Source organism: Pocillopora verrucosa, chromosome 8, assembly GCF_036669915.1.
Source record: "Pocillopora verrucosa isolate sample1 chromosome 8, ASM3666991v2, whole genome shotgun sequence".
Classification (NCBI taxonomy): Eukaryota; Metazoa; Cnidaria; class Anthozoa; order Scleractinia; family Pocilloporidae; genus Pocillopora; species Pocillopora verrucosa.
In genome coordinates, this window is record NC_089319.1 from 3114727 (window position 1) to 3142642 (window position 27916).

Here is a 27916-nt window from a genome sequence, read left to right on the forward strand (position 1 = left end):
GTGCTCGATTTTGCGAAGAAAAGTCTACATAGAAGCCTTTTGTCAAGAGACAAAAATTTTTGCAGTGCAAAAAAAAAGCTACTGCTTTGGCAATTAGTTGGTAATGGGAGAGTAATTTCTACAGAATCGTTAACAGCTTTATATTACTGCATTTGGTCAAAGTATGAGAAGGCTCCCCAGGGCATGTGTGTAAAACATGCGCGAAATGTCTAACCTTACTTGATTACCGAAGCTCAATCTTTGATAGGGATGTACTTCTGTTCAATGGCAAATCTACCCAGACACCTTTGAAACGTGTTCTCTTCGGAAACATGACATCGTTGATGAACAGAGTTCAGTAGAAAATAAAAGTTAACAATGTTTTTGACCTAGATTTGATGTACAGTGGAACACATGAACGTTCATCAGTAACGCGATGTTTGATTTTCTGCCGGTCGTCTGTTCATTGATAAAAGATTTCACTACTGTGTCTGCTAGCATGCTAGCGTGTGAATGTTAGTAATTGCGGTGCGATGTATTGTTTACCGGGAAAATAGCTTTCTCGCAAATGGAAAGACTTTGGGAAGATTTCAAGCGGGAAAGATTGGTAACGTGACAGCAATGTCGAGGATAAACACCACATTCCGAGCATAGTACAACTTCCTGACCCGTCCAACGGCGTCCGGGGTCTTACAGAGAGGAAAAATTTACTGAAGCGTTGCTCTGATTGGTGGAGCATGTAATTAGGTGTGGTATTTTTAAAACGCTTAAAATGATGTTTGGAATTCAACGCTAAGAGCGTAAAGAAAGGTCATTAAACCGTGACAAAACAAAGCTATAAAGTTCATTTTTCTCTCCAGGGACAATAGACTAAGTGAGTCCTACACCAATCAGAGCGCTTTGACGTCTCCAAACAGGATACCTGCGCGTCATTCATTGCTGGGAGTTGGCCAGTCGGAGAACAATTTATAATCCAGTGACTCAACGATTAGTCCGGCTTTGAGTGAGCGCCTCAGTATTGTAGCGGGCGCACGACTCTGGCTGAGGAATAGTCTAGCTACCGGGCTTGTGAATATTGTATCCGCCGAGCTTTGTAAATCTTTACGGATCGAACAGCCAACATGGAATTAGAAGATCCTGTGGCATTTTTGCGAGTTTCTGACAAACTCGCCCGGCTAGAAGAGAGCAAAGCCTTTGAGAGCAAGAAATGGGTCTGGATTGCGGATCCTAAAGAGTGTTTCAAGGCTGCCGAAGTGAAAAGCTCGAAGGGAGATATCTTTGTTGTTGAAACAAACGATGGGCAGGTACGTTTGAACTTGATCTGTGTGCTTTTTCTGCCGATCACAAGAACAGAACGGCAATCTGCGCGTGTTGATCTTATTATATGCATACATACAAGGCTTACTGCAATATTCGTGATGTCTGCTCCTTTCGCTTAAAGAGTGCTAACGTCTTGCTTTTTTTCTCTAGGAACGTGAAGTCAATAAGAATGACACTGAGCAGATGAACCCGCCGAAATTTGAAAAGGCAGAGGATATGGCCAACTTGACTTACTTGAATGAAGCAAGCGTTCTTCACAACCTCAAACAACGATACTTTGCAGGCCTCATTTACGTAAGTACTTAACTCAATTTTACCCCACATCAAAACATGAAAATTAGTTTTAGGAGATATCTTGAGAAGATTATTTTCGTTGCGTACGCTTACCTCAGGATTATCTTTTCTGATTGTCATGTAGCTACGAACATCCGTGTGAAGTTTTCGTGAAATCTGAGAATCATGAATATTTATTTTTGCACATTCCTTTGTCATTTGTAACAGGGGTTTTCTCTGGGATTGTAGGAATACTGTCCGAGATATTTTATCTTGTATCTTTGATGTTACGAATTCTTCTTGGTGTGAAAGACGGATTGTGTACAATCGCTATGTCAACAGATGTGCGAGTTTGTGTGAAATCGCTACTTAAACCGACAGATAATTTGCACAGAAGATCCAGGGTCGAAGAAAATATTTATAGCATGTTAGTCTAAGCGATATAAACCTGTTTTCGGTTAGCGTCCAACTTAAGGAATACACGCCACCCTGAAATCGACAACAGTTGTAAGTTACTTGAAAAACATCCGCTGCGCTTGGATTTATGTTCCCCAGTTGATTTTTGAGCTTAATAACAAACGAATCGTGTCGCAAAGAACTTTGTTTGGAACAATAATAACGTCATATTGAGCCGGACACGACACAGATAGAACAAAAAGCTTGGTTTCTCCCGATATTAGGCGTGCGTGCGTGTTTCTGCTGTTACGGTGAAATTTCGCTGACACAGAGGGCAAGTTGAGAAGTCATCGAAGATGTCCTCTATTATTTGCTATTAGTTAGTGAATAGGTGCAATGATGTCTTGATTAATACACAGTGAAAATTAATTTACCGTTGAGTGTTCGTGATCAGCGTAAAAGCTTTTAAACGACGGAAAACAGCAAGGGGGATTGTATCCTGTATTCTAGTATTACGAACACGCAGTGTGATTTGTGATTTGTAAATGAAAGGCTGATCGTTCACTGGTTCTTGCTCGGCTTCCTGTGGTTAATAAGTTATTAACGCCCAGACTTCTAAACAAAAGTGCTTTAAAGTCATAATCTGCCATGAAATTTGTCTCTCATGTAGTGGATATCATTTTGCAAGTCTGATAAGGGTTCTTTGTGGCGATTCTGTTTGTTTTTCTTCCCTTCTGGTGCCAGAATTGGGAAACATAAATGTACTTGAGTGAGCAATAGAAATCAAGATCAGTACAGTATTGTAATCAAGAAATTGACCTGCACACCCCCGACTTTTTTCTTTTGGTTTGGGTGTGAATACTTTCACCATATATGGCTTGATGTGGAATTCCACTGTACAAGGTGTGGACTTTTAAACTTTCAGATGTTGGAAACTAAACTAGCTGTTAAACCCATCTCCTCAATGAAACTGTTTTACATCTTAATTTTTGTCACCTTTTAGGTTATAAGAGTATCACAAAATTCTTTTCGGTATCTCTCTGTCTTCATAGACCATATCCATTGGTAAACTTTCAACAGACTTGAGCTAAACCATAGAAGACATGAATCTTCTTAGGAGTGTCAACAAACAAATGTCAAGTAATTGACCTGAAAGGATTTGCAGATGACAATGCAATGTTGATCTCTGTAAAAGCTGTTGATGGTCTCTTCAAAGGAGAGGGTTACAGAATGTTCAAATTTGATGTCTGACCTTTGCATAGGCTTAACAAATATTTTTTGCCTGTATTTTGAAGATCACACACTTGATAAAACCACCTGCTATGAAGTTTTATTGCTCAACCATTTACCTGTAAAAGTGTTGGAATCAAAAACTATTGTTAAATAACTTTTGTGTCCCTGAAAATCACTTCTTAAATTCTCAAAGTTTTTATCAGCTAAGCATTTTAATGTACAATTAAATGCAGCTATTGATCACATAATTAATTTTTAAAGGCAAAATCATTATGAACAATACACAGGTTAACACCCTGTTGTAACTCACAGAAAAATGATTATTTAAAAATTCTTAAGTTATTGAAATTAATTAACCTGCATATGTGATAATGTTTACAGGTTTTTTTGTTTTTTTTTTCAAAAATTTCATAAGGCTGCAGAAATGTTCTAACCCCTTTGGTCAAAGGTTAAAGATGAACAATAAACTCATTGCAACCGTTTCTTTGAACAATTGTTGTTTTTTTAAAACTATTTTTGCTTTTATGTTGATATAACAATAACAGATGTACATGCATGTGCCCTCATGAATTGGTTAAAGGATTTCAGATTGTTTTTTGCTTGATTTCTTAGAAACCAAAGGAACTGTTTAGTTTCTATGGATTTCTAAATAGAAATGCAACACAAATCTTTAATAATTACTTGTTATACTCCTGGAGAGTTTGACTAGGTGGTCAGAGGTGTGGGGAAATTATTGGACAAATCAGATTATCTTGACACTCAAATTTGAACACATCATCAAAGCTACACACTTACATAAATTCAGAATCAATGGTGACCAGAAATCAACTGAATTAATTTGTTTCTTCAAATTTTTGGCAGACATACTCTGGCCTTTTCTGTGTTGCCATCAATCCATACAGAAGACTTCCTATCTACACAGAGAAGATTGTCTTTGCATACAGAGGTAAACGCCGACCGGAGATGCCACCCCATATCTTCTCCATTTGTGACAATGCCTATCATGACATGTTGCAAGATCGCGAGAACCAGTCTATGTTGATCACGTAAGTATTTTGACATCTGACATGTATATATATATATATATATATATATATAGCTTTCTGTCAATGATGCTTCTGATATTGTAATACTTAAATTATCATGTACAATTTTTTTTCTTTTGTAAGGTTGATAAAAATTGAAAGTCCACAAAATTTTTACTCTCATGGAATTAAATGTGTATAATAGAGATAAAAAAGAACCTTTTTATCCTATGGATTAAATAAGTCAATTATAGTGGGTTAGTGGTTATCCTACAGGACTCCAGATTAGAAGGTCATTGTGCTGTGTTCTGGGGCAAACTTCATTTCACAGTACCTCTCTCCACCTTGGAGTATAAATGTTTGTAAATAGTGGGAAACTGTGAGGAAAATCTGATAAATTGTTGGGCATAGCCCTGTAATGGCTGCCAATTGCAATGTCTGATGTGAATGATGTCTGAGCAATGTCTGATATGAAGCTGATATGAGTCTTAAATAAGATGAACCTTGGGGCTTGAAAGCTCTCATCATAGATTTATTTTCATAAATCGACAGAGGAGAGTCTGGTGCTGGTAAAACTGAGAACACCAAGAAGGTTATTCAGTATTTGGCTCATGTTTCTGGACAGACAAAGCCTGGAGACCAAAAACATGAGGTGAGTACGAGACAATCACCTACTCAGGGCTCAACATTCTTATCCTTACACTTATCCTTGTTGCTTCTTGTGGATATATATGCCAGGCTATTAGTTCCAAAGCCTTTTATGACTCTCAAACATTTCAACCTTCTTTTAATATATTGTCACTTGGTTTTGTTTTTCTTTGTTTTAAGGGAGGAACTCTCGAAGATCAAGTTGTTCAAGCCAACCCAATCCTTGAGGCATATGGTAATGCCAAAACCATCAGGAACAACAACTCCTCCAGATTTGTGAGTTTCACTAATCTTTTGCACATTCATTTGAAAGTATTGTCAATGCTATTTTAGTCATGTGAGACAGTCTATGTCTAGTCTACCTTGTTTGATCAGGAAATTTAGTTATTAATACCTGTTTTAATTGGATTTGAAACAGATTAATGCCTCCTTGGTTTTTCAGAGGTTTCAATACCCATCATCTCACTGCAGTCCTTTTAGCCAGAATGCAGGCTTTGTTTTAGTTTTGCCTTATGGCCCCTTTTCAGACACAACCACCACTAACACCATAGGTAGCCTCTAATGTCTTCACTGGTGTTTCTGTTTAAAAATATTGAAGTAGGAGAGTAGTGTACAGTAACAAGAGAATGTGTTACATAAGAGCTCCATATTTGAATAAAAGGTACTAGTTGAGGACATCAGAATTCAGCTGTCTAACTCTGATGCTTAAATGTATGGAAAATATTAAAGTTGGAGAATATGTTACCTAAGGACTCCATATTTGAGCTCAGGACATAAAAGGTCTTTAATGGCCAGAGACTTTTTCTAACTCTAATGTTAAATGCAGTCTTTACATTGCTGCTTAACAGATGTCTCTAGTGAAGCTATTTTTTACGAGTTTGTCTTTACATTTATCAGGGAAAATTTATCCGTTGCCACTTTGGTCCCCAAGGAAAGCTTGCTGGAGCTGATATTGAATCCTGTGAGTTGTTACATGCACATCTACCTTCCTGAGGAATATTGTTTTCATAACACTTGATGTAATTTTCCTTTTTTTTTTTTTAGAAAAGTAAGAAATACCCAAACACCCACTGACTAATTTTTTGTTATTTTCAATTTATTTTCAATTTATCAGATTTGCTTGAGAAGTCCCGTGTGGTGCACCAGTTGGAGGGTGAAAGAAACTATCATATCTTTTACCAGCTGTTGTATGGTGCTTCGAAAGAAACGCATGGTTTGTGTTAAATTAACAGATTGTTTTTTGTGTGTGTTGGTTGTTGCCACTTGGATCTTTCTCTATCAATTTCAAAGAATGAGCCTTACAGTTATTTTTCTCCTTCTAGAAAAATTACTCATTGAGTCAAACAAATCAGTAGACTACGAGTTTCTCAAGAAGGGCTCGGAGAAAGCTGATGGAATCAATGATGTTGAAGAATTTAAAATCACTGAGGTTAGTGTTTAGCTGTTAGGATAATGATTCAAGCAGAGGAGCTAAATTCACCTTTGTTGCTGTGCTGCACGAAAAACTTGGTAACATAAATTCAGAAGGGGTTTGAAACATGATGAGGCAGATTTTCCAGCCTTTGCCATGTATTTGTTATGTAACATCATACTTGAGTCTTATGCATAACTGTTGTTCTCTTTTTCAGGAAGCTGCCAACACATTGGGTTTTGCCCCGGAAGAGAAGTTTGCAATGTACAAAATTTGTGCTGCATGCATGCATTGGGGAAATGCCAAGTTTAAACAACGACCCAGAGAAGAACAAGCAGAAGTGGCTGATCCAAAAGGTATTCTTTTTTTGTCAAATTTCTGAGTTTTTCAGTTTGGGTGGTTGCATGTAATAAGTATTTCTATGTATATTTTTGGTTTATAATTTCATTTGGGTAGTGGGAGATTTTATACTCATCAGTATAATTCTTTTGTCAATCAAAATGAAAAAAAATCCCAGCAAAACAGGAGTAAAACAACCAGGCATCATACTTCATTGGTCACTATGTATAATTCTCCTCAGGGCTACATCACATAGGCCCCTTAAACAATCACAATTTGTACACTTTCTGCTCCAGTTTTACTATTAATGGAAGATGAATTTAAAAATTATACTCATTGCACTTGAATTTTTTTTATCTGCATCAAGACCTGGACAAAGTGTCTTTCTTGTTGGCAATTTCGCAAACTGACTTTGGAAAGTCCCTTGTAAAACCAAGAATCAAAGTCGGCAGAGAATTTGTAAACCAAGGACGAAACCTTCAACAGGTAAAACAGCCCTTAACTTTTTCTCTCAGTGGTATGCAGCCTCTATGTATTGTCCAAATTAACTTATCCTGAATACATTTGTTTTTTTGGTCATGCAATTTTAGGTCCAGTACTCAATTGGTGCTCTCAGCAAATGCATCTATGAGAGGATGTTTCTGTGGCTCGTTGAAAGAATCAACAAAACACTTGAAACCAAAGTAAGAACATACCTGGCTTAACTGATTAAAGAGACTACACATGTAGTTTCCAAATGCTGGTGCTTCTTAGAAATGAGAAAAATTTTTATCACAACTATACAATGTGATCAAACTGCCTTTGTGTGAGATTCACCCATTAATTTACTGTAATTCTATTGTGTTGCTCCTAGGAAAGACGTGCCTTCTTCATCGGTGTGCTTGACATTGCTGGATTTGAGATCTTCAAGGTAAGAAAACTTAGTGAAAGTCTTTATTTTTGTCTCACTAACTAGTGAAATAATTTCAGAAGTATCAATTTAATGTCATAATCGAGAACTTCATAATTATTCAGATGCTCATTTCTTGCATTTTGTATCGCTCGTTTTTCCAGTTCAACTCCTTTGAGCAGTTGTGCATTAACTTGACAAACGAGAAGCTTCAGCAGTTCTTTAACCACCACATGTTCATTCTGGAGCAAGAGGAGTACAAACGGGAGGGCATTGAGTGGGACTTCATCAACTTTGGACTTGACTTGCTTCCGACCATTGAACTCATTGAGAAGGTTTGTTAGACAATGTCTTCAAAAAAAATGTCAATGACATTTTGGAACCTGATGTTGTCTTTCGTATGCACTCTCAAGAATGGCCGATAAAGAATTAAAAGGTTTTCACTTGTGTGTGTAGGCATCTGGAGAAAAGAAGGATTATATTAGGTGAAAGAAGCAAATTGTTTAGGAAAGCTGTCTAGTAAATACTCAAGGGGTGGGTTACCTGTGTTGCACAGCTTTGATATTTTGCTAATCTTCCATTGTCTTATTTCAGCCAATGGGAGTATTTGCCATTCTGGAAGAAGAGTGCATTGTCCCGAAGGCAACAGACATGACATTCTTACAAAAGTTGAACAACAACCATGACGGCAAGCATCCTAAGTATTCCAAGCCTAAAATCTCCGGCAAGAAAGACACCAATCACCACTTTGAAGTTGCTCATTACGCCGGCACTGTAGGATACAATGTTGATGGATGGTTGGACAAAAACAAGGATCCGATCAACGAAGCTGTTGCAACACTGTTTGCCAAGTCCTCTGATCCATTTATTGCTCACCTTTTCAAGGATTACGCCAGTGAATGTAAGAGTGGAACCATTCTTAATTAAAAAAATCAAAATTAAGGAAAGTCTCCGTAAGGTGCACTGCTGTAGCATCCTTGTGGAGTTAGAAAATGACTATAGAAATAAAGAATTTGCCAACGTGATTGTAGGATGGTTCTCCTCAAGATTCCATGAAGTGATTGATGCGTAACTCTTTGTAGTGCCCATGTTCCCTTCAGGAAACTGTACTTAAGTATTAGAAAGAGTGCCGATCAGACAATATCGTTTTGATGAACGCTGTAACGTGGAAATCTCGAAAGTTTTCTACAAAGAAATTTCTAGCACTTAGAAAGAGGGGGAATAATTGCTTTCATATTGCGACGCATGGAGACAAGTAAAAAAAGACCATTTGAATTTTGTTGAGGTAATTTAAGGTAATTTTGTAATAAATTATCAGTATGTGATGTGTGATTAGTCTGCCCCCGTGCATAATATTATTCGCGTATTGAAGCTGTTTGTTTGCAATGATTATGTATTTTCTTTCACGGATACTCCAGCTCATGCCAGAGGCAAAGGAGGCAGCTTCCAGACCGTCAGTAGCAAGCACAAGGTATGAAATAAATTTTTATGCGTTGCACCACAGAAACATCACACGATAAGATGCCATCTTTATTATTAAAGGTGTTTAGATTTTGTAATCATCCGTGTAAACAAGACTTTGCTGACGTTTTATTTTAATATTAACGGCTTTGATTCATCCTGTTATCTTCCTTTTCATTTAGGAACAACTTACACGTCTTATGGATACCCTGTACAGCACTTGTCCTCATTTTGTGCGCTGCATTGTTCCAAATGAACATAAGAAAGCTGGTGTGATCGAGTCGTCACTTGTATTGCATCAGCTGAGGTGTAATGGTGTTCTGGAAGGTATCCGTATCTGCCGAAAAGGATTCCCAAACAGGGTGCCCTTCCAGGAATTCCGACAGAGGTGAGTGCACAATGGATGAACGCGTCCCTTGGAATCAGTTTCCACGCCTGCTCGCGTCTACACATATCAGCGTGCTCTTTTGAAACGATCCAAGAATGATACAACATTGCTCTCTGGATTTGGTACTGATCTTTCTTTAAGAACCACAAAGGTTCCTTACATCACTTTCAGAACTAAGTATTTCTCGCCTTACCACTGTTGGCATTCTGTAGGATTGGATTGTAATGTGTCTTTTGCCTTAATTGGTGTTTTTTTTATTGATTTTAATATTCTCTGTTTTCTAGATACCAGATCCTGGCACCAACTGCTCTTGCTGGTGGATTTATGGATGGCAAGAAGGCTTGTGAGAAGCTTCTTGATGCCATGCAACTGGAAAAGCAGTCTTACAGGGTTGGAACCAGCAAGGTGATATGCTCGTTTGAATGACCAAAAAAAAAATCAAGAATATCTCGGTTGGTTTTCAGAGATTTTTCAGTGGCTTAAGAGTAGACAAAACTTACTGATTTCATTTTCATTATACATCTGCCAGAGATCGGGAAATTGAAATGATTTATTAGCATAGTGTATTACCATTTTAAAACCCACTGACTTAAGCAATGGTGCACTTCAAACAGGTCTTCTTCCGAGCTGGAGTCTTGGGTGAACTAGAAGACATGAGAGATGAAAGGCTGGCCAAAGTCATCTCCATGTTCCAAGCATACTGCAAAGGTTACCTGATGCGCAAAGAATACCGCAAGATGTGCGACCAAAGGTGATTGCCCTAAAATATGGAGCAGTTTTTAACTGAGTGACGGTAAACCAAGACCGAAGTAATCCTAGCGACCAATCAGAACATCATTATTTTATAACCAATGAGCAAGTTGCGATTGTGTTAGTCTTGTGTCTGATTGGTTGAGAGGATGGCGCCAGTTTTTTGAACTAATCACAGAGCGCGTAGTTGAATAAAACCAAAGCAATCCCGGATCACTTTGACATTCATTTAAAGTTGGTCTTTTCTGCCCCAAAATAACAAAAATCACATGTTAAGCCCATTTTCTCAACTTCTGAATTTATCGGGGATTTCTTGTACGATCTCGAAAGCCTACAAACCCGAAACGAGCTGCGATCGAGGAGCAAGGTTCGATGAACAATCTACTTGGTGTGAACGCTACTTGAAGAAGAAATGTCACCGCATGAATTTTGATGCTTCAATTTTTCCATAGCTTTTCTCAGTAATTTCCCTATTTGCTGCTTATATACACATGTCACAAATTTTTACAACTGTAATTTTTTTTCCTACAGAATTGGAATTGCTGTTATCCAACGAAACGTGAGGAAGTATCTGTTCCTGAGAAACTGGTCGTGGTGGAGACTTTACACAAAGGTAAAATCGATGAGGTCATTTCTATAGCTAAAGATGTAAATGCCGTAGAGCTCTAGCTTGCATTATGGAAGGAAAATATAGTAGAATACAATAGTGACTCGCCTTTTTGTGAGTGCTAACTAACATTTTTGTTATGTTTGTGCTGCTAGGTCAAGCCTCTGTTGAACATCGCTCGTGCTGACGAAGAGATGAGAGAAAAAGCCGAAGAGGTAAGTATTCTTTTCCGGTGTCAAATTCAATGAATAGATGCCCTCGGTTTAGTTTCCAGTTCGATAAATAAATGCACATTTAGTTTCCAGAGCCAAAAGTAACGGAAGTAAATAGCACCATTGTAATTGTTCAAGAAAACCCAACAACTGCATGAAGGCATACGCCCTCTTTTCCGTTTATTTCCCTGGAAACAACGACAACATAACGCGGCTCAGTGCATGTGAGTAAAATCACGCAACTTGGGTTCTTGGTCCAGGCATGTCACGCAATCTATCACCTCACTTGCTTTCGCGTAATAGTCACTATTTTTGTAGGCGAGTACTATCTCTTCGATCGATGATGACATTTTTAATTGACGTACACCTTTGAATAAACTGAAACACGAACCGATTTGAAACACTGAGAAATGCTCTTAGTGTGAAATGACACTCTGTTTTACTGCTTACGTTTTTTCCTTCAGCTCAAGAAGTTGCAAGAAAGATTTGCAAAGGAAGAAGAGCTCAGGAAAGAAATGGAAGAAAAACTCACAAAACTGATGGAAGAGAAGAACGAATTGTTCCAGAATCTGCAATCTGTACGTGCACACCTTACCATGTCGATTCAGTATGATTGTCGATCGGGTAGTAGTCTGTCGGTGCGATATTTAATGGGCTATAATCGCATCGGCTAAACAGATGGGAAGAACAGCCTGTTGGGAGTTTTCGATGATCTACAGGCAAACCTGCTACTTTCGAGAACACCATTACATTTAAAATATCAGAACAGCTAAAGTAGGTCTAGAATACGTGGGAAAGCATCGTAAAAATGACTTCGGTCACGTAGCCTTTAAAAGAAGTTTCTCTCGTCTCTCGATGAATTTATTCGTTGGTGGTTTTTGATAATTGTGAGTATAGCTTACTACTCACTCATTGTATAAGCCCTCCATAGCGTGATTGCTCATTGAAAGTTCCTCGCGTTAAAATGCCGTTCTGTGACATTGAGGCGAAACAGCAGCATCACGTCTTTGCATTTTTTTCGTCTGTATAGTACCACGCCTCATTTCTCATAATGGTGTCATCTTTATGTCAAGTGAATCGTTTATAGAGTAATTATAAAATACACAGAAGGATGACGCAACGCAAAATTCGCCGCACCAATGATGAAGTAAGCGTATGGCAACTTGTAAGGAGATTTTTGTTACTTCAAACACAGGAGCAAGACGCATGTGCAGATGCAGAGGACAGAGCCGGTCAACTGCAAAAGGAGAAGGAAAAATTGGAAGATCAAATCAAGGTACCAAAAGAAAAGAATTGTTGTTATTTTTATTGCAATCAGTGGTTTGTTGACAGGAAAATTCTTAAGGATAAAGATAATGGAAACAATTAACAGAAAAAAGTATGTAAATATCTGAACACTTAAAGCGGAATGTATCGAAACTAAACACAACTTGGGCGTTGGTCAAGGCGTAAGATGTCTGAGCAAAAAATTGTTCATTTTGAAATGACCTATTTTATTTCATCTTTTGACAGGACCTCTCCGAACAACTCGACGACGAAGAAGAGAACAGTGCTGAAATGCAAGAAGCCAGAAAGAAGATGGAGGCAGAAATCAGCGATCTCAAACAAGACGTAGAAGATTTAGAAACGGCTCTCAAAAAGGTACCATTGTAGGTCAAGATGCTTTCTGATATAAACAAAATCCACTGTATATTGATCCTATCTTTGTCAAAAAAAGAATCCAAAGTATTCCCGTTTGTTTTTAGGGTAAATATTATTTTAGCATACTTCGTGTAGACTACTTGTCGTCAAAAGCGTGAGAGATAATCTTGATTTGCCTTTTTTATTTATAGGCGGAACAAGACATCTCGAGCAGAGAGAAAAATGCTGAACAACTTCAGGACGAACTTGCCGCCCAAGACGAATCCATTACTAAACTATCCAAAGAGAAAAAAGCGCTCGAGGAAGCGAAACAGGTGAGATTCATCGTTGTGATAAACTACCACGATCGTCTACCTTAAAGAGTGGAAAGGGCCATAAAAATCTGAAACGTTCTTCACATAGACCAATTAGAGATTTCCGTAAACTAAAGAGGGACGGGAATAGTTACTACAAAGGATATTGCAGATGATTTTAGAGGACCCGTAGGTTCTTTCAATGGTAGCGTCCTCGCGTCAGAATTTGTTTTCATTAGATAAGAAAGTTCCAGGATTCAATTGACTTAGTGGAATTGACGAGGTTTCTTTTTGTTGTCATCAGGAACTCGAAGACCAGCTTCAAGAAGAGGAAGACAAAGTCAATCACCTTAACAAAGTGAAATCGAAACTTGAACAACAAATTGACGAGGTGGGTGGACCTTCGACTTTCTCAAGCCTGTCCTTGAAGTGACAAATTTAGCGTGAACTGTACCTTACGTGTGCTTGTTTTGTGCTATTGCAGACAGTAGAACAGTGGGAACGAGAGAAGAAGTCGCGCGCGGATGTGGAGAAAGTCAAAAGGAAACTGGAAGGTGACCTCAAGGTAAGGTGCTGAATAGTCATGCGCGGGTTACCACAGTTTACTCGTTCTTGCCTACCGTGGAATGCAGAGCCACTGTAAAAAGTTGCCGAGGACTTCGGCGGTACTATGAAATGAAGAAATCATTTAGTGGAATCTGAACTTAGGTCTGAATAGAAGCAGATATGTTGAATTTAAAGTGTGTAACAAAATGCTGATTGGACAAAACATTGTTACTATTGTTTGTTTTGTCCAATCAGCATTTTGTTACACGTAAAATTCAACTTTGTCCATTGTATTATTTAGAACTGAGGATGACAGAAGAATTGTCGAAGCATCTTTTTAAATTTAAAAAGTGTCGTTCATTTTCTTAATACCTTGCGTTAATATTCATGTTTCCTTTTTTCACCCTGTTTAGATGACCCAAGACAACTTAGAGGATGTCAAAGGTGAAAAAGCTCGTCTCGAGGACGACTTGCGAAGGTAAACTGTCAGCGGTATTGACCCCTCTATATTTGGCTCGTGGGACCATGCAGTCACGGGTAGAAAAGCAATTTTTTAAGGGGAGGAGGGGTGAAGAGAGGATCCCATTATCAGCAATATCGTGGTTTATTGTATAAACACCAGCTCTATTTGATATACTTGTGGGTTATCAAATTGTTCAAAAAAATTGAAGGTTGTGCTGTTTTGTTTTGTTCTACACAGAAAGGAGCAAGAGCTAAGTGAAAGCAACGGCAACAACGAAAATCTTCTTGCACAAATCGAGTCTTTAAAGAAGAAGATCAGAGAGTTGGAGGTGATAAAAAGTTTGCATAAAGATATTTCGGAACAGTTGTATTGTAGGTCGCAGGTATTCGTATGTCACTCGTATGTACTCGTATGCCGCTCGTATGTAGCCGTATGTACTCGAATGTATACGAGTGCTACTCGCATGTCACTCAGAGCGCTCCGGTATGTGGTGCTTTAGTCACGATCGTTAAGCGACTAGATTTCAGAGCGATTTGTCGCGGGTTTGTCTGTCGAATGATGTAAAAAGACTCAATCGTTGGATGAAACGAAATTATTATTAACCGCCCCGGATTGTCGTTTGACCTTTGTGAAACCTGTGATGTATACTTTTAAGTTCGTTTTCCATGCACTAAGGAGATGTACGACTGGAAGTCTGGTCTTTTGTGAAATCTGTTTGCGCTGTTAGGGTTTCCCTTTGTTTTGATGGTTGAATTTTGATGATCCATTGACTAAAGATTAAACCGTTAATTGGACTTAACGCAACTATGCATTCCTGCATAACATGATCACGAGGCGTGTGGGATAGCTGATTGTCCTCGCTGAGTAGATTTCGAATCGGAGATGAAGAATTCTTAACATTTGTGGACTTTTTTCCGGGGGAAATGTGGGCGGCGGAGTCTTACAACTACAGATTATATGTTCAGCCATCGGATAACAAATACGCTGTAGGTAAAAATATCTCTTAGCGAGAAAAATGGAAATGCAGTGTTTGCTAAAGGGCGATGTGAAATCGCACATGTGTCGATTTACAGCACTTTGCAGCGTTCTACATATTGCGCTTAAGTGTGATAAATTATTGTTAAATTTGAATCAGTTCATTCAATTTATTGCAAAATATAGCCTGTGATGTTTGCATAAGGCTATTCTACACTTGCATTGGATTTTCGTTTTGATACTGTATACGTAAAATGTCGGTTTCAAGGTTTGGTTTGAAGAATATCGGACTTGTGTATTCGGTATTTAGCCCGAGTGTTTATAAGACGAAGCAGTCGGCAGATCGCTTTGAAAATCAAAGTACAGTTAGGTGTGAAATATTCTGGTCAGAGGTGTTTTCGCTTCAACGATTTTTTACTTTCTTTTGTTTTTTTTCAGGCCAAAATCGAGGAGCTGGAAGAAGAACTTGAAGCCGAGAAGAATGCTCGATCTAAGGTATGTTGTGGTTTTATCTTTTTGACGCCTTCTATGAGCTGTTCTTCAAGTAATACCTCATAACGGCCTAACGAAGAGGGCAAATTGAAATATTTCGCGCCGGAATGACTTTTCATTCCAGAACAACCTTATTTGAATAAGAATTACAGTGTAGATTCTTTGTTTGCAAACAATTATTAGTTAATCTTCGTTTCGGAATGTGGCTTCCGTCCTGCAGTGATGATACAGCGGCACCGTTGAAGGTCTTGGATATTCCGATAAAGAATGTAACTCCCATCTTCTCTCTTCAATGAAAGAGCGCTAAGTACTTAAAGGTTAAATTCAATTCATAGAAGAGCATTGCGAGATGGCGTATGTATTTTGTTATGCGATTACTGTCAACGAAATCAGACAAATAGCTATTAGCTGATGAAAACTTCCGTCATATGTGTCAAATCAATTATCGAAAAATACAGGGTTGACTTTTATCGCAAGAAAGCTGTTTAGAATTATGGAATTGTGTTATGATTATCAAACAATGCTCGGAGCGAGTCCCACAAATTACACATTAACTGTCTAATAAAAGTTTAGACAAGACATGTGGCATGCACACAGCAGGTTTGACCGGGAAGTATTCGTCGCATTGCTGTGTAGAAGCTTATTTCTATTTCCGGTTTGTCATCAATCAGGCGGAACGAGCGCGAATGGAACTCGAGAGGGAACTGGATGATCTGAATGAACGGCTGGAAGAGCAAGGGGGCGCCACACAAGCACAGGTAAAATGAGTTTATTTATGTATCATTTTTTTTTACTTATTTTTGTCTCCATTCGCTAAGCGAGAGTTTGTTAAACGAGTTTCATGTGATTTTGATAAAGAAGCAAAGCTAGATTGAGTTAAAATTCATGTAAGTACATCCGTTGTTCTTTGTGAATGGAGGAAAACTAGGAAACACTTACAAAAGCTTCAGAGCAGGGACTAGAACCGACAACAAACTCTTCTCGTGAATCGAACCCAACACAGCGGTCGAACGCCTGCGCATGTGCGACATTGTAATGACTAATGTCGTGCTTTTAGGCTGTCAGAAGCAAGTTATGGTTCTTATATTTCACATAATCATTGGTTCCCTTGCTGTAGATTGACCTGAACAAAAAGCGTGAAGGTGATATAACCAGGCTGCGGCGGGAACTGGAAGAGCAGGCATCTCAGCATGAACAGTCCGTCAATAGTATGCGAGCCAAACAGAACCAAGCCATGCAAGAATTGCAGGACGAAATGGACTCCTTGAAGAAAGCTAAATCAAAGTATGTAACGCATATTCAGTCTTACAAGTTTCCTCTGCAGCTGTTCTTTGAAATGTCATGCAAAGCTCTCCTGAGCCGTTCACTGGAATGTCACACAACGCTGATGTTAGGCTTTCTGTAGAATGTCACGAAACGCCTTCCTTAAGTAAGAAAAAGACGCGTGATACCTTAAAGATATGTGATATTCTCACCTCAGCCGTGGGTGTGTGCCTTTTCCTCGAAAACAACTGAGAGCAGTCCTAATAACTTGACACTGATGCCGTTTGGTGAGACTGTTTTTATTTCAATGCGTGACTCATTAGATGTTGAATGTCTTTGTAGGATCGAGAAGGAAAAAAATGCACTGCAGGCTGAAGGAGACGATCTTTCTGTCAGCTTAGAAACGCTGCAAAAACAAAAGGTATTTTTGTACCTATACTATTTTGCTTCAGGCTAATTTCTTGTTTTCCGTGTTTTTGTTCATCTTATCCCATCTATTTAATGTTGTGTTAATTTTTGTCAGACCCAGTCCGACAAGCAGAATAGAGCCCTTGAGGAGCAGCTTAATGACCACAAATACCAGGTTGGTTAATAAGCGCGTTATTCATGTTCCAGTCTGTCATGTCTGAGGCGCTAATAAGGATGGTTTTTTTAACCCGCTTTCATGGAGCTGTCAAAAGGATTTGACTTCTAGTCGACGCTAGATTGTCTGCGGACAAATTGAAGAGATTTAATACGAAGATGGCCACAAAATTGTTGACTCTGGAAGTTATTTTTTGTCATTATAAACATGTTTTTTTTGGTTATGCTCCAACTTTCTCCTCGGCCCTCTAGACACTAAAACACGCTTTGTTTTCAATGGATTGTCGCTGCAATGATAAAGTGTAGAATAAGGCAAAGGTGTTTAGTTTTATGAAATTCCATCGTGAAGTGAGCAACAAGAAGTGTTGTCGCCTCAAGCACATTTTTCAAGCAGCAGATGTCCCCCCGTGGGAATTTGAAGGAAAGTTTAGAGAAAGCGGTCGGTCTATGCACTTTAGGGAACTCTAAATCAACGAAGCCTGCTTAAACGCATTTTTGTGGACGCTTTTAAATGACCCTACACTGGGCACGAAAATAAGCACGGCAAAAAAAGTCAGGTGAATGAAACAGTAGCAATTTAAAGCGGTCTTGATGATTGCTAATCAGAGTGTTTTATTAGGTGGAGGAGTTAAAGAAGAATGTTGCTGAACTAGAGATCGCACGCAGTCGGCTGACTCAAGAAGGAGGAGATCTTGGAAAGCAAGTGGAAGAGTATGAATCAAAAATTACCGTATTTCTGAAAAACAAGAAAGCTCTCGAACAGAGCGTCGAAGAGCTCAAAAGGCAGAATGAAGAGGAAGTTCGGGTGAGTGCATCAGAGTTTTCTCCTTAATTTTTCAAGCTGGAGTATATCTGGGTATATTTAAAGGCATAGAGACTCTATCGACCAGTCAAAGAAAAATTTCACAACAAATCGCGGTAAGATACGCAAAGCGCGGGAAAACATGAAAGTTTTAATCCTTACATCTGATTGGCTGAAAAAAGTGACCAATCCCAAGCTCAGAAAATCATTTTGAAGACGCGTACGGTGAAGTCAATATGGGTTACTGCATGATTGCTGAAGGAGTTTCCTAGACTGCACACAGTTTTCTGGGGATAGAAAAATAGCTGAGGGGTGAATGTCTGCATCAGTTCCTAAATTTTGACTCGTCAAAATGCGACCGATCTCAAGACCTTTGAATGTTTCGCTTTGTAGCTTAAACTGGACGCTCAGAACAAATTGAAGAACGCCGAAGCTGACCTGGACAGCATGCAGGAAACAATTGAGGAGCTGGAGGATGGGAAGGCTGACTTGCAGAAACAACTTGCGAGAGCAAACACCGAGAACACACAGCTGAAAGCAAAGTTCGAACAGGAAGTGTCTGGACGCTTGGAAGAACTGGAGGACGCCAAGTATGTCAAATGTTAAAACTCATAACTCAACAGAAAAATTAACAAAAGACCTAACGAAACAAAAGAAATTAAAAATTTCAAACTGTGGCTTTATTTTGGAAAAGAAATTTTAAATCTTTGCTACTATAGATAAGGTTGAAGTTTTACCTTTACCACAAGTTGCCAGGCGAAATGTTGCTCAGTTAGTTGTTTTCTCACAGAATCATTTTCTCTTTGACAGTTTGACAATGAATAGATTGATAGTTTTGAGGAGGGAAAGAAGAGTGTAATTTTGATTATTGATAAACTCACACTTGCTACGCATTCGTACGCGAGACACTTTCATCTAGAAGACATAATCTTATGAAAGGAAGGTTCTTGTAGCCCTGGTATCGGATACCTTAAACCTTTTACTCCCAAGATGTGATTGTTCATTCTCCCCTGTAGCTGCTACACATTTCCTTGTTGAATTAGTTATGAGAACTTGGTGCTAGATCAAGACAGCAACTTCTACCTGATAAGTTTGAATATTCTCATTACCTGTTTGTTGATTAATGTATGGGTATTTTAGAAAGGAGTTTCATGTTAATCTCTTCCAGGAGTTAAAAGGGTTAACTGAATGAAATCCTCCTATTCAGGGATCTCTTTCAGTCCTGAGGGTGCCCCTGAAGGTCCCCTATAGGGATCAAACATCAGATATTATCCACTTTGTTCCTGTGATAAGTCGTATCTAACTTTTGACTCCTGACAGACGCAAGTTGACACAAAAACTCCAGGAGACAGAAGAAGCCCTCTCCAGCGCCTCACAAAAAGCCAGTAATGCCGAGAAAGCAAAGAACAGACTTAACTCGGAATTGGAAGATGCACTTATCGACCTGGAGAAGGTTTGATTTATTGCCATAAAGATTGCAACTGCTCCATGCTGTTAAGTTGTTTAACCAAACGAAATGCTACACTAGAATTAAGGGCCATGTTCTCTCTCTTAACAGGCACAAACCAACGCTTCCAATCTTGAAAAGAAACAAAAGAAGTTTGATCAGCAGATAAACGAATGGAAAGTACGATGCGACGAGCTTCAAGCTGAAGTTGACAATGCACAGAAAGAGGCCCGTAATTACTCTACTGAGGTCTGTCAAAAATCTGCTTCTACTACCACTTTTCCTCATGAGTTTTAGGGCACATGAGAGATGAAAATTTAAACTCAAACTTATGCTTTATTTGATTTCAGATGTTCAAACTGAAAGGCTTGAATGACGAAATGAGCGAGCAGATGGAACTTTTGAAACGGGAAAAGAAGAGTTTGGAAGGTTAGGTTACTCTCAATACCTGGCTAGGAAAATTTGCTTATGCAAATGCCTTACAAATTTTGCATCTAAAAGCCAGCAATTGAACAACATACTTCTCGAATGTCACCTCAATTGTTACATGAAGTTCTGTACTGATATTCCCCTAACTTGTCTTCTCAGCTGAGGTTGCTGATCTGGCGGATCAGCTTGGAGAAGGCGGCAAGTCTGTTGTGGAAATTGAGAAAGCAAAGAAGAGACTCGAGTTCGAGAAAGATGAATTGCAGAACGCCTTAGAGGTATGCAGAGCACTATAAGATGTTCTGATTCGATTGTGCGACTGGGAAATTTTGTTTTATCAGAACAAAACTTGTGTTTCTAAGAGGATGAAAAGCAATCATGGCATAAAACTGGTTGTCTCCGTTTCTCAAGACGGGCGCTAAGGAGAACAGGCTGGGGCGAATTTGAAATCACGTGTTTTGTTGCTTTTCAGGAAATTGAGGCCGCTCTTGAAGCCGAAGAATCTAAGGTAACGCGGGTTCAACTAGAACTCACTCAGTACAAACAGGAGGCTGAGAAGAGAATCGCCGACAAGGATGAGGAGCTTGAAAACCTAAGGTTAATTTTTCCTGGATTCGTTTTTGTTTTGTTTTAGAGCTTTTGAATAAAGGACTCCTTCTGTAAAATATTATTCAAGGTTTAACACAAGGACAGTGAAGAAAGGCAGGTTTGAAATAAAACTGATCCCTTCCCTATCACTGCTGCGGCCTTGGTTTGATGTCTTTGTTTTAACATAGTAAGTTCTCTTTGTAGGAAAAATCACAGTCGCCAGTTGGAGAGTCTCCAAGCTTCTTTGGAAACTGAAGTGAAGTCCAAGAGCGACTTGGTAAACATCTTTTTTATCTCTCCTCTCTCATTAACAAGAATTTCTTCTATCTTAGTTGGAAGACGACAGTTATGGAAACTCCTTCCCATTCTGGTATGAAATTTTTGTCTTGGATGTGACTACGACTTAATTTTTATTTCGTAGATGCGAGCCAAAAAGAACTTGGAAGCAGCCAATAATGAACTAGAGATCAACTTGGACAATGCTCTGAAGGTGAGATAAACACTTGGATCCTTTTCGTCATTTCCTGTTCTGAGTTTGCAGTTGTTAATTTTGTTATCCAACCATGATAGTGAAACTAAGTTTCGTTTCGATTTCTAGGCGAATGGAGAATTCCAGAAGAACTTGAAGAAGTTGCAACAGCAAGTGAAGGTTTGTGTGACAGGAAGTTAATCCAGTACTTATATTCGTTATTTCGCTAGTCCGTTAAGTTATAGGGGTATGGAGACAAAAAATGACTTACATTCCATATTTAGCAAAACATCGTTAAGTCAACCATCAGAATTTGCTGTTTGTACATGACTAATCCTTGGTACTGTACCCTGTGTACAGGATTTGCAGCTAATGGTAGAAGAGGAACAACGAGGCCGAGACGATGCTCGTGAGGCCGCCGCTAAAGCCGAGCGTCGTGTCGGTGACATCGCTTCGGAGCTGGATGAACTACGCAATCAGCTCGAACAGGTACGAGTATCGTTGTAATTACCCATCAATTCAACTTTCATGACATTAATAGTAGATAATCATAATTTTATTGCTGAGTTACAAATCGGTGTGAGCAAGCAATTATGATTAGTCGATCCTCGGTAATAGGTTTTGTTGAGTTTTCGGATTTCTTCGGACTTTTCGGGTGAATATCGTTAAAGGGCGAGTTCAAGTAAATTCAACAGTCCTCCTCCTCCGACGGTCTTCGTTAATCTTCAGAAGTTAGGTCGCTTAACTTGTTGGTGTTGTTTTGCCTCCTATTATCGTTAACTTATTTTTTTGGTAACCCTGTGTTTGCCGTTGTTAGGCTGAGCGTCTTCGCAAGCAAGCCGAACAAGAGCGCCAAGAGGCAGTGGATAATGCAACTCAGTTGGCCAACCAGAATAATGGCCTCACGCAGGCCAAGCGCAAACTGGAAGGAACCATAAACACCATGCAAGAGGAGGCAGAGGACCTGGAAAATGAGGCAAAGAATGCTGATGACAGGGCCAAGAAGGCTGCCATCGAGGTGAGAGAAGACTCCACGCGAAGAGTTGATAGTGTCACTGAAGGTCCTACCTTACTCTTTCTCTGAATCAGTAAGGGGGGGGGGGAGGTCAGTTTTAGTGTCAAATGAGATAAATACTGCACGTCGTCATATTGGTTGCTCGCTGCTAGTTTCCTATAAACAATCTGGTTTCTCGCTGCTAGTTTCCTACTAACAATTTGTAAAAAAATCTTAAGTTTATTATAATATATGCCTAAATGCGGAGTTGTTCTTGGTAACTTAGAGTCGCATTACATTTACTCGATATGCCTTGGTAAAATTATCTTCGTACATCCTCGTTCATCGTCCTCTAATATCGAAGTTTCTCCGAAAGAGGGGGAGAAAGCATGAGTAAGGGGGTTATACGAGGGCGGAGGAGGGGAAGGGACATGGAAGGGTGTCACGTGATAACTAACGTGGAATAATACTTTTCACTCTGTAACCGTTTTTATGATCGACTTGTTTTCTTGTTCATTTTTCACCAGTAGATTCCTCTTGTGAATACCTCGAGCAATCCAATGATTAATTCAAACTTAATGTTTCTTCGCTTGTATATACAGTTGGCCCGTTTGCAGCAAGAACTTCAGCAGACTCAAGACCGCTTGGCTAATGCTGATAGAGTCCGTTTGTCGGCTGAACGTCAGGTCAAGGATTTGGAAGTAAAACTTGAAGACCTTGAGGCACAAGGCGGGAAAGCGCTCAAGAACCAGATCAAGAAGCTGGAACAAAGGGTACGCGTCCTTGTAACGTATACATGTACGATTTGTTACAAAGTAAAGATTTTATCTTACTTTAATACTCGCAAGTAGTCTTTGCTTCATATGTAGTAAATGGTTTTAACCCTTTAACTCCCATGAGTGACCAAGACAGAATTTCTCCTTACAATATCAATACATTATCAACCAGATAAATGATGAGAATCGAGAAAAATATCAATTTGGGGATAATCAGTTGATCCAATACTACATTCTCTGAACTAACATTATAAGAATTGTATGGTTGACAGTAAGGAGAATGACAAATTTGATCTGGGAGTTAAAGGGTTAATTCAGGAGTAACATTTGATCGCGTGGTCAGATCGTCCGTTTGAGAGAAGTCCTGGGAAGGACAGTTGTCGTTAGAAGTGACTGACGTTTCGACAACCGTGGCGGAAATCATCGTCAGAATCGAGTGAGGGATTGAGGGAATGAATGAGGGAGACGACAACCGTGATGTTGTTTCTGTTTCCATTCTGTTCGCTGATACAGTTGCGTAACCGCGTCGGCTTTGCTTTGAGTATCCCCTCTCATTTGCTTTTTTTAACCAGGTTCGAGAATTGGAGGTCGACCTGGACAACGAGACCAGACGTAACTCTGAGAACTCGAAGAATGCCAAGAAGACAGAACGGCGTCTGAAGGACGTGCTTCAGCAACAGGAGGAAGATCAAAAGAACCTGCAACACTCCAAGGACCAGATCGATCGCCTCAACAAGAAGATCAAAAATACCAAGGTCAACCAGGAGGAAGCGGTACGTTCTATCTCTTCTGTTCTTGTTCTCTCCTTTTCTCGTTCTTTTTCATTCCTGTTGGCATTCTGTACCCGTCTGTCCTCCTTTATTTTTCTCATTCTCATTGTAGGCTTCAAGACTGATCTGGTTTTCTTCTAAAAGCTTTTGTAGCTCACTATTGTTATTATTATTATTATCATTATTATTATTATTATTATTTTCATCATTATCATCATTATTATTATTATCATTATTATTATTATTATTATTCCTATTTTCCTCTATCTTCGTATTCTTTTTCTCCTCTTCATCTGTTTTTCTTGCCTGCTCCATACGTCACGTTCTTTACCTACCTGTTGCTCTTTCACAGTTTTACGACATAGAAGAATGTCTTATTTATGTTTAGACGCATTTATATGGAGCTATAAACTTTCATTTTCTAATTAATTTTTATGCTTGAATCTATTGCAGGAGAACCTTGCCGCCCAGTACCTCGCCAAAACGCGTAAGTTGCAGTGCTGTCTAGAGGAAGCTGAGGAGCGGGCAGAGACAGCTGAGAGCGCCCTGAACAAAGTCCGTTCCCGCTCTCGTGCCGGTGTCAGTACTGGAGGAGTTGGGAGAACGACGTCCAGAGAGGTCTCTAGGCCTTTGTCTCCTTTACATCACAGATACTATTCTCTTAATTCGCTGTCTCCAAACTCTACTAGATATTTAGACAATAACTCAAGACTCTCAAGTTATTATTGACTCGAACTTCTGTATGCCATACCTCTCTGTTTTCTCGAAGTTCTCTTTTCTTTTTCCTGTGGAAAGTCTTTTGTGATTATTATTAGGGGCTCGTCATGTCGAGAAATATTATCGGCTCTACCCGCGTCAGAGCTTCGTCATTTCCAAACTCCGCCAGAGATTCTGACCATCACTCCAGACTCTCATGCTATTATTGACCCGATCGTCTGTTTGTCATCGTCTGTTTGTCATACCTCTCTGTCTTCTTGATGTTCTCTTTTCTGTCTCCTGTGCCACGTCTTTTGTGATTCTTTCAGATTTTATTAGTGGGTCGTCATGTCAAGATATATTATCGGTTCTACCCGTGTCAGTACTTCGTCAATTCCAACTGAATTAGTTTCAAACTATGTGAAAAAGGATTTCTCTAAATAAAACTTTTCATCATTGTATGAATGATTGGGAAATTCACTGATCCACGAAAAACCCAAAATTGCGCTCGCCAAACTGTTTCTCACGCTAGGAAACAAAGAGTATCATTACTACGAAAAACCCAAAATTGCGCACGCCAAACTTGTTTCTCAAGTTAAGAAACGAAGAGTTTCACTAGTTCCATTGTGAATAAATGCTTTCTTCCCCTAATGACGATTTATTGGCTTCAATAAATGAATTAGTAGACAAGGAGGTGTAAATTGTCACCACTTTGGAATGTAAATATTGAGACTTGACATATTGCGTCCTTAGTGTTTGCTTTCGTTGGCAAAGAATGAATGAAATTTGCATAAAAAAGAAGATGAAAGATCTTGATAACGGTTAACGCCGTCGATTGGTCAAAATAAAACCTTCGTTCTATTATTAGCATGGCCTAAAAGTGTGGTCCAGAGCATAGTTTTCACTCTTAAGTAGCGCCTCGTGCGAATAATAAATTTCCTAAGTTAAGTAAACATGACCTTCGGCCAAATCTCCTATAAAGCTGACAATCTTGGCAGTCTTTCAACCGGTCTAGATTTCGTTCCGCTTAACTGGTGTACCAGCTCTGTGCTAAGTACAGCAGTTTAATGAAAGTTGATGACTTGTTTACAAATCGTTTGTTTATTTTACGATGACATGACGAGCCTGGTGATTTGTTGATGAATGTCTTCACGTAAACTTTTGCTTTACTGTCTGACTGTCTGTTCTTTTGTTATCTCAATCCTTTTCATTTTCAAGGTCGTTTTCGTCGTTGTATTTTATGTTTATGCCTGCTTGACTAAGAGCTATTTTCATTGTGCTATTCTTTGGATAGTTCCTCTCCAGCTCTTTTCTCAGTATAATTAACTTGAGGTATGCCACACTGCCTGATTCAACCTTGTTTGACATGCATACGTCTCTTAATTTGATTGACGGGTGCGTTTTAGTGGTTCACAGAGTCAACGTCACTGAAAACCAACGTACTTCGCACCTTGTTCCACCGCGGTTTTCCCAGTTTCCGTCTGGCACCCTTCCTAACTCAGATACACTTCATCCAGTCGAGAGTGCCTTGTGCTTTTTCTTTTTATACTCTTGGCTTGTAATTTCTGCTTTGTGTATTAAAGGCACCTGCCTGTCGTATTGAGCTTAATTCGATTCAATCAATGCTCACTTGAGCAACTCTGAACATCTTAGATTATTGCCTGTGAATTGATTTGGCTCAAATCAGTTGCGTATCTTTCTGAGATCTTCTACAGCTTCCAATTCTTTTCATTTTTCTCCTCGAGCTAAAATCTATCGTATTTATGATTGTATTTCTTTCCATCCAACATATACATATATTTTTTAATTATTGGGCTCGCTTAATGTCTCTTCAATGAATTTAAGACTTTTCTTCCTATTTTTTCTACTTTAATTCTTTATCTTATTTATTATGTATCTTGAAATATTTTTGCACGCACCTAATTGGCGTCGGTGAGTATATGTAGGGTCAAGCCTCACTCATAATCTTTAACAGAACTAGTGATGTGTGCGCCAATGCTGTCTGCCTTTTCCATGCTGAAATCTTATTTATTTGGTATCTTTATGCACTTAGCTTAGTGTCGGTGAGTATATCTGATATTCCACTAAACTGGGCGAGGAGCTGATAATCTGTAGCCTAACTTGTCAGGTGTTCACTATTAACTGTTGCTCTCTCTCGGCATGTGGATGCCACAGAGATCCCGCGGTCCCACTCCTAAGGGAGAGGATTGAAGACTGCACCTTAGGTAAACATATCAGCTCAGAGAGTGCAATGGCACAAACTTGCAGTGTACGATCACCTCATTTTGTCGTACTCGTCAAGTCATCACACAACTCGCCGAGAGAGATTCGCCTGCCGCACTAAGCTCGTAACTCCAGCCATTGTTGCATTGATCACTTTTTCTTCATTCCCCTTTTAACACCTTGTTCCATTCTCCACTTCACTTCCGGCTACTTTGTTCCATTCCTGATTTTCCACTTCATCTGTAATCGCTTCTAAATCCGTCTTACTTGACATTTCTATGCTTGTATCACAGATCAAAAATATTGAATTACTTTGCACACTTTATTTTTAACTTAAAGACTTTTAATTGGAATTGTCTCCTGTTTCAAATTTGCACAGTTTCAAAATTTTTTTTACCAGAAATAGTGAATTCAAAATGACAACTTACTGATGTCGATAAAAGCTAGTTTTTAAGTAGACACTTAAAGTGTGCAAAGTAGCTTCCGCTGGAAATGCGTTTTCTAACCCGGCCTGTTTGTGGGATAGGTGTCGTTAAGCCGCCCTCCTCAACCGATAGACACGAGCACACCCTTAAGAAGGGTAAGCACTATTCCCTTTTCGGGATCGTAAAAATGATGATATGCATACTTACTGAAAAAATTCGATGCCTTTTTATGCTTTGAATCCAACTCCAAGTTTAAATAGCACCTTCTAACTGCTTGCAAACAATTTCATGGACCCGGGAAATCTCAAGTGGGTGACTAGGTCTAGTGTACACTTTTTAAACCACGCCCTACTTGGACGTCCCTCAAAGTTCCAAACCCTAGTCCTTCCTGAAGGTGATACCTCCTTACCTGATCACCCAATTTAAAGCGAACGCTTGTTGTCGTTGGCTCTTCCATCGTCCACTGGGGAACCCGCTCAGTACGCCGAAGCTGAAAAACCAAACCCTTTTTCCTCTGATCAAGATTTGCACTTTTAATATAGGTTGAGGAAACGATTTTTTATTTAAAAAAAATCATTCTTTTTTCTTTCAATGATTATGCCATTTAAACTGATGTCTTTTTTTTTTCTCTATTTTCTCTGCAGTCGTCCTATAGCCGAGGACTTTCTGCATCGGGACGCAGTCACTCGTCTACATCAATGGATGACAGCATGGAAACTTGAAATTTGTGGTCTGAGTAGGAAGGTTGCTGGATTTGAAGTACAAATGATTAAAGGACACCTTATAGTCCGTTAGGTTTCAATTAATCTTTTCAAATGTTGTTTACGCTAGCGCTTTTTGCATTAGGGAAATAGATATTCGGGGAGAAGTTAGCTCCCGCAAATATTTTTTCTACAAATTTGGAATATGTAACTGCCAGTTAGTTTATAACTTTATTTTTTAAACACGAGGAACTCGATCCGTGAACTCGTATTTGTTATTTCTATTTTGTCTACAAAATATTTGCAGCTCATTAAACACCTGCTTATTCAAATTTGTGTGTTGTGAAAGTGGTTCGTGATTTTAGTGGGTATGAAGTAATATTAATCGTGCCTTAATTCCGCGCAATAGCGCA

General features: G+C 39.2%; 1 protein-coding gene across 3 annotated transcripts; it reads left to right on the forward strand.

Moving 5' to 3' along the window:
- Window positions 1-956: 956 nt before the first annotated feature.
- On the forward strand, window positions 957-27835 carry LOC131791023 (myosin heavy chain, striated muscle). Of its 3 annotated transcripts, none has more exons than XM_059108327.2 (50): window positions 957-1283; window positions 1450-1593; window positions 4063-4247; window positions 4779-4878; window positions 5055-5150; window positions 5772-5835; window positions 5989-6087; window positions 6197-6303; window positions 6503-6641; window positions 6992-7110; window positions 7215-7307; window positions 7478-7534; window positions 7678-7848; window positions 8108-8414; window positions 8932-8984; window positions 9157-9362; window positions 9647-9767; window positions 9977-10113; window positions 10644-10725; window positions 10875-10934; window positions 11396-11509; window positions 12127-12207; window positions 12444-12572; window positions 12764-12886; window positions 13170-13256; window positions 13350-13430; window positions 13825-13889; window positions 14112-14202; window positions 15288-15344; window positions 16013-16099; window positions 16459-16625; window positions 16947-17025; window positions 17128-17187; window positions 17806-17991; window positions 18382-18578; window positions 19309-19441; window positions 19547-19684; window positions 19786-19864; window positions 20024-20139; window positions 20334-20458; window positions 20654-20726; window positions 20871-20939; window positions 21048-21098; window positions 21279-21407; window positions 21736-21936; window positions 22515-22685; window positions 23261-23461; window positions 23912-24076; window positions 26330-26379; window positions 27447-27835. In XM_059108327.2, exons 1-49 carry the CDS (start codon window positions 1101-1103, stop codon window positions 26363-26365), a joined length of 5814 nt encoding a protein of 1937 aa, XP_058964310.1. In that variant the 5' UTR covers window positions 957-1100; the 3' UTR covers window positions 26366-26379; window positions 27447-27835. The 3 variants fall into 3 exon arrangements, with proteins under 3 accessions (XP_058964310.1, XP_058964308.1, XP_058964309.1); XM_059108325.2 differs by lacking the exon at window positions 26330-26379 and adding an exon at window positions 26904-26957; XM_059108326.2 differs by lacking the exon at window positions 26330-26379.
- The last annotated feature ends 81 nt before the right edge of the window (window positions 27836-27916 follow it).

Excerpts from the sequence above, each read along its gene's own strand:
- LOC131791023 (XM_059108325.2), top strand. The coding sequence starts at position 1,101 with ATGGAATTAGAAGATCCTGTGGCATTTTTGCGAGTTTCTGACAAACTC. Across the intron at positions 12,887-13,169 it reads CGCTCGAGGAAGCGAAACAG|GAACTCGAAGACCAGCTTCA; the intron begins GTGAGATTCATC and ends TGTTGTCATCAG. Across the intron at positions 14,203-15,287 it reads AGAAGATCAGAGAGTTGGAG|GCCAAAATCGAGGAGCTGGA; the intron begins GTGATAAAAAGT and ends GTTTTTTTTCAG.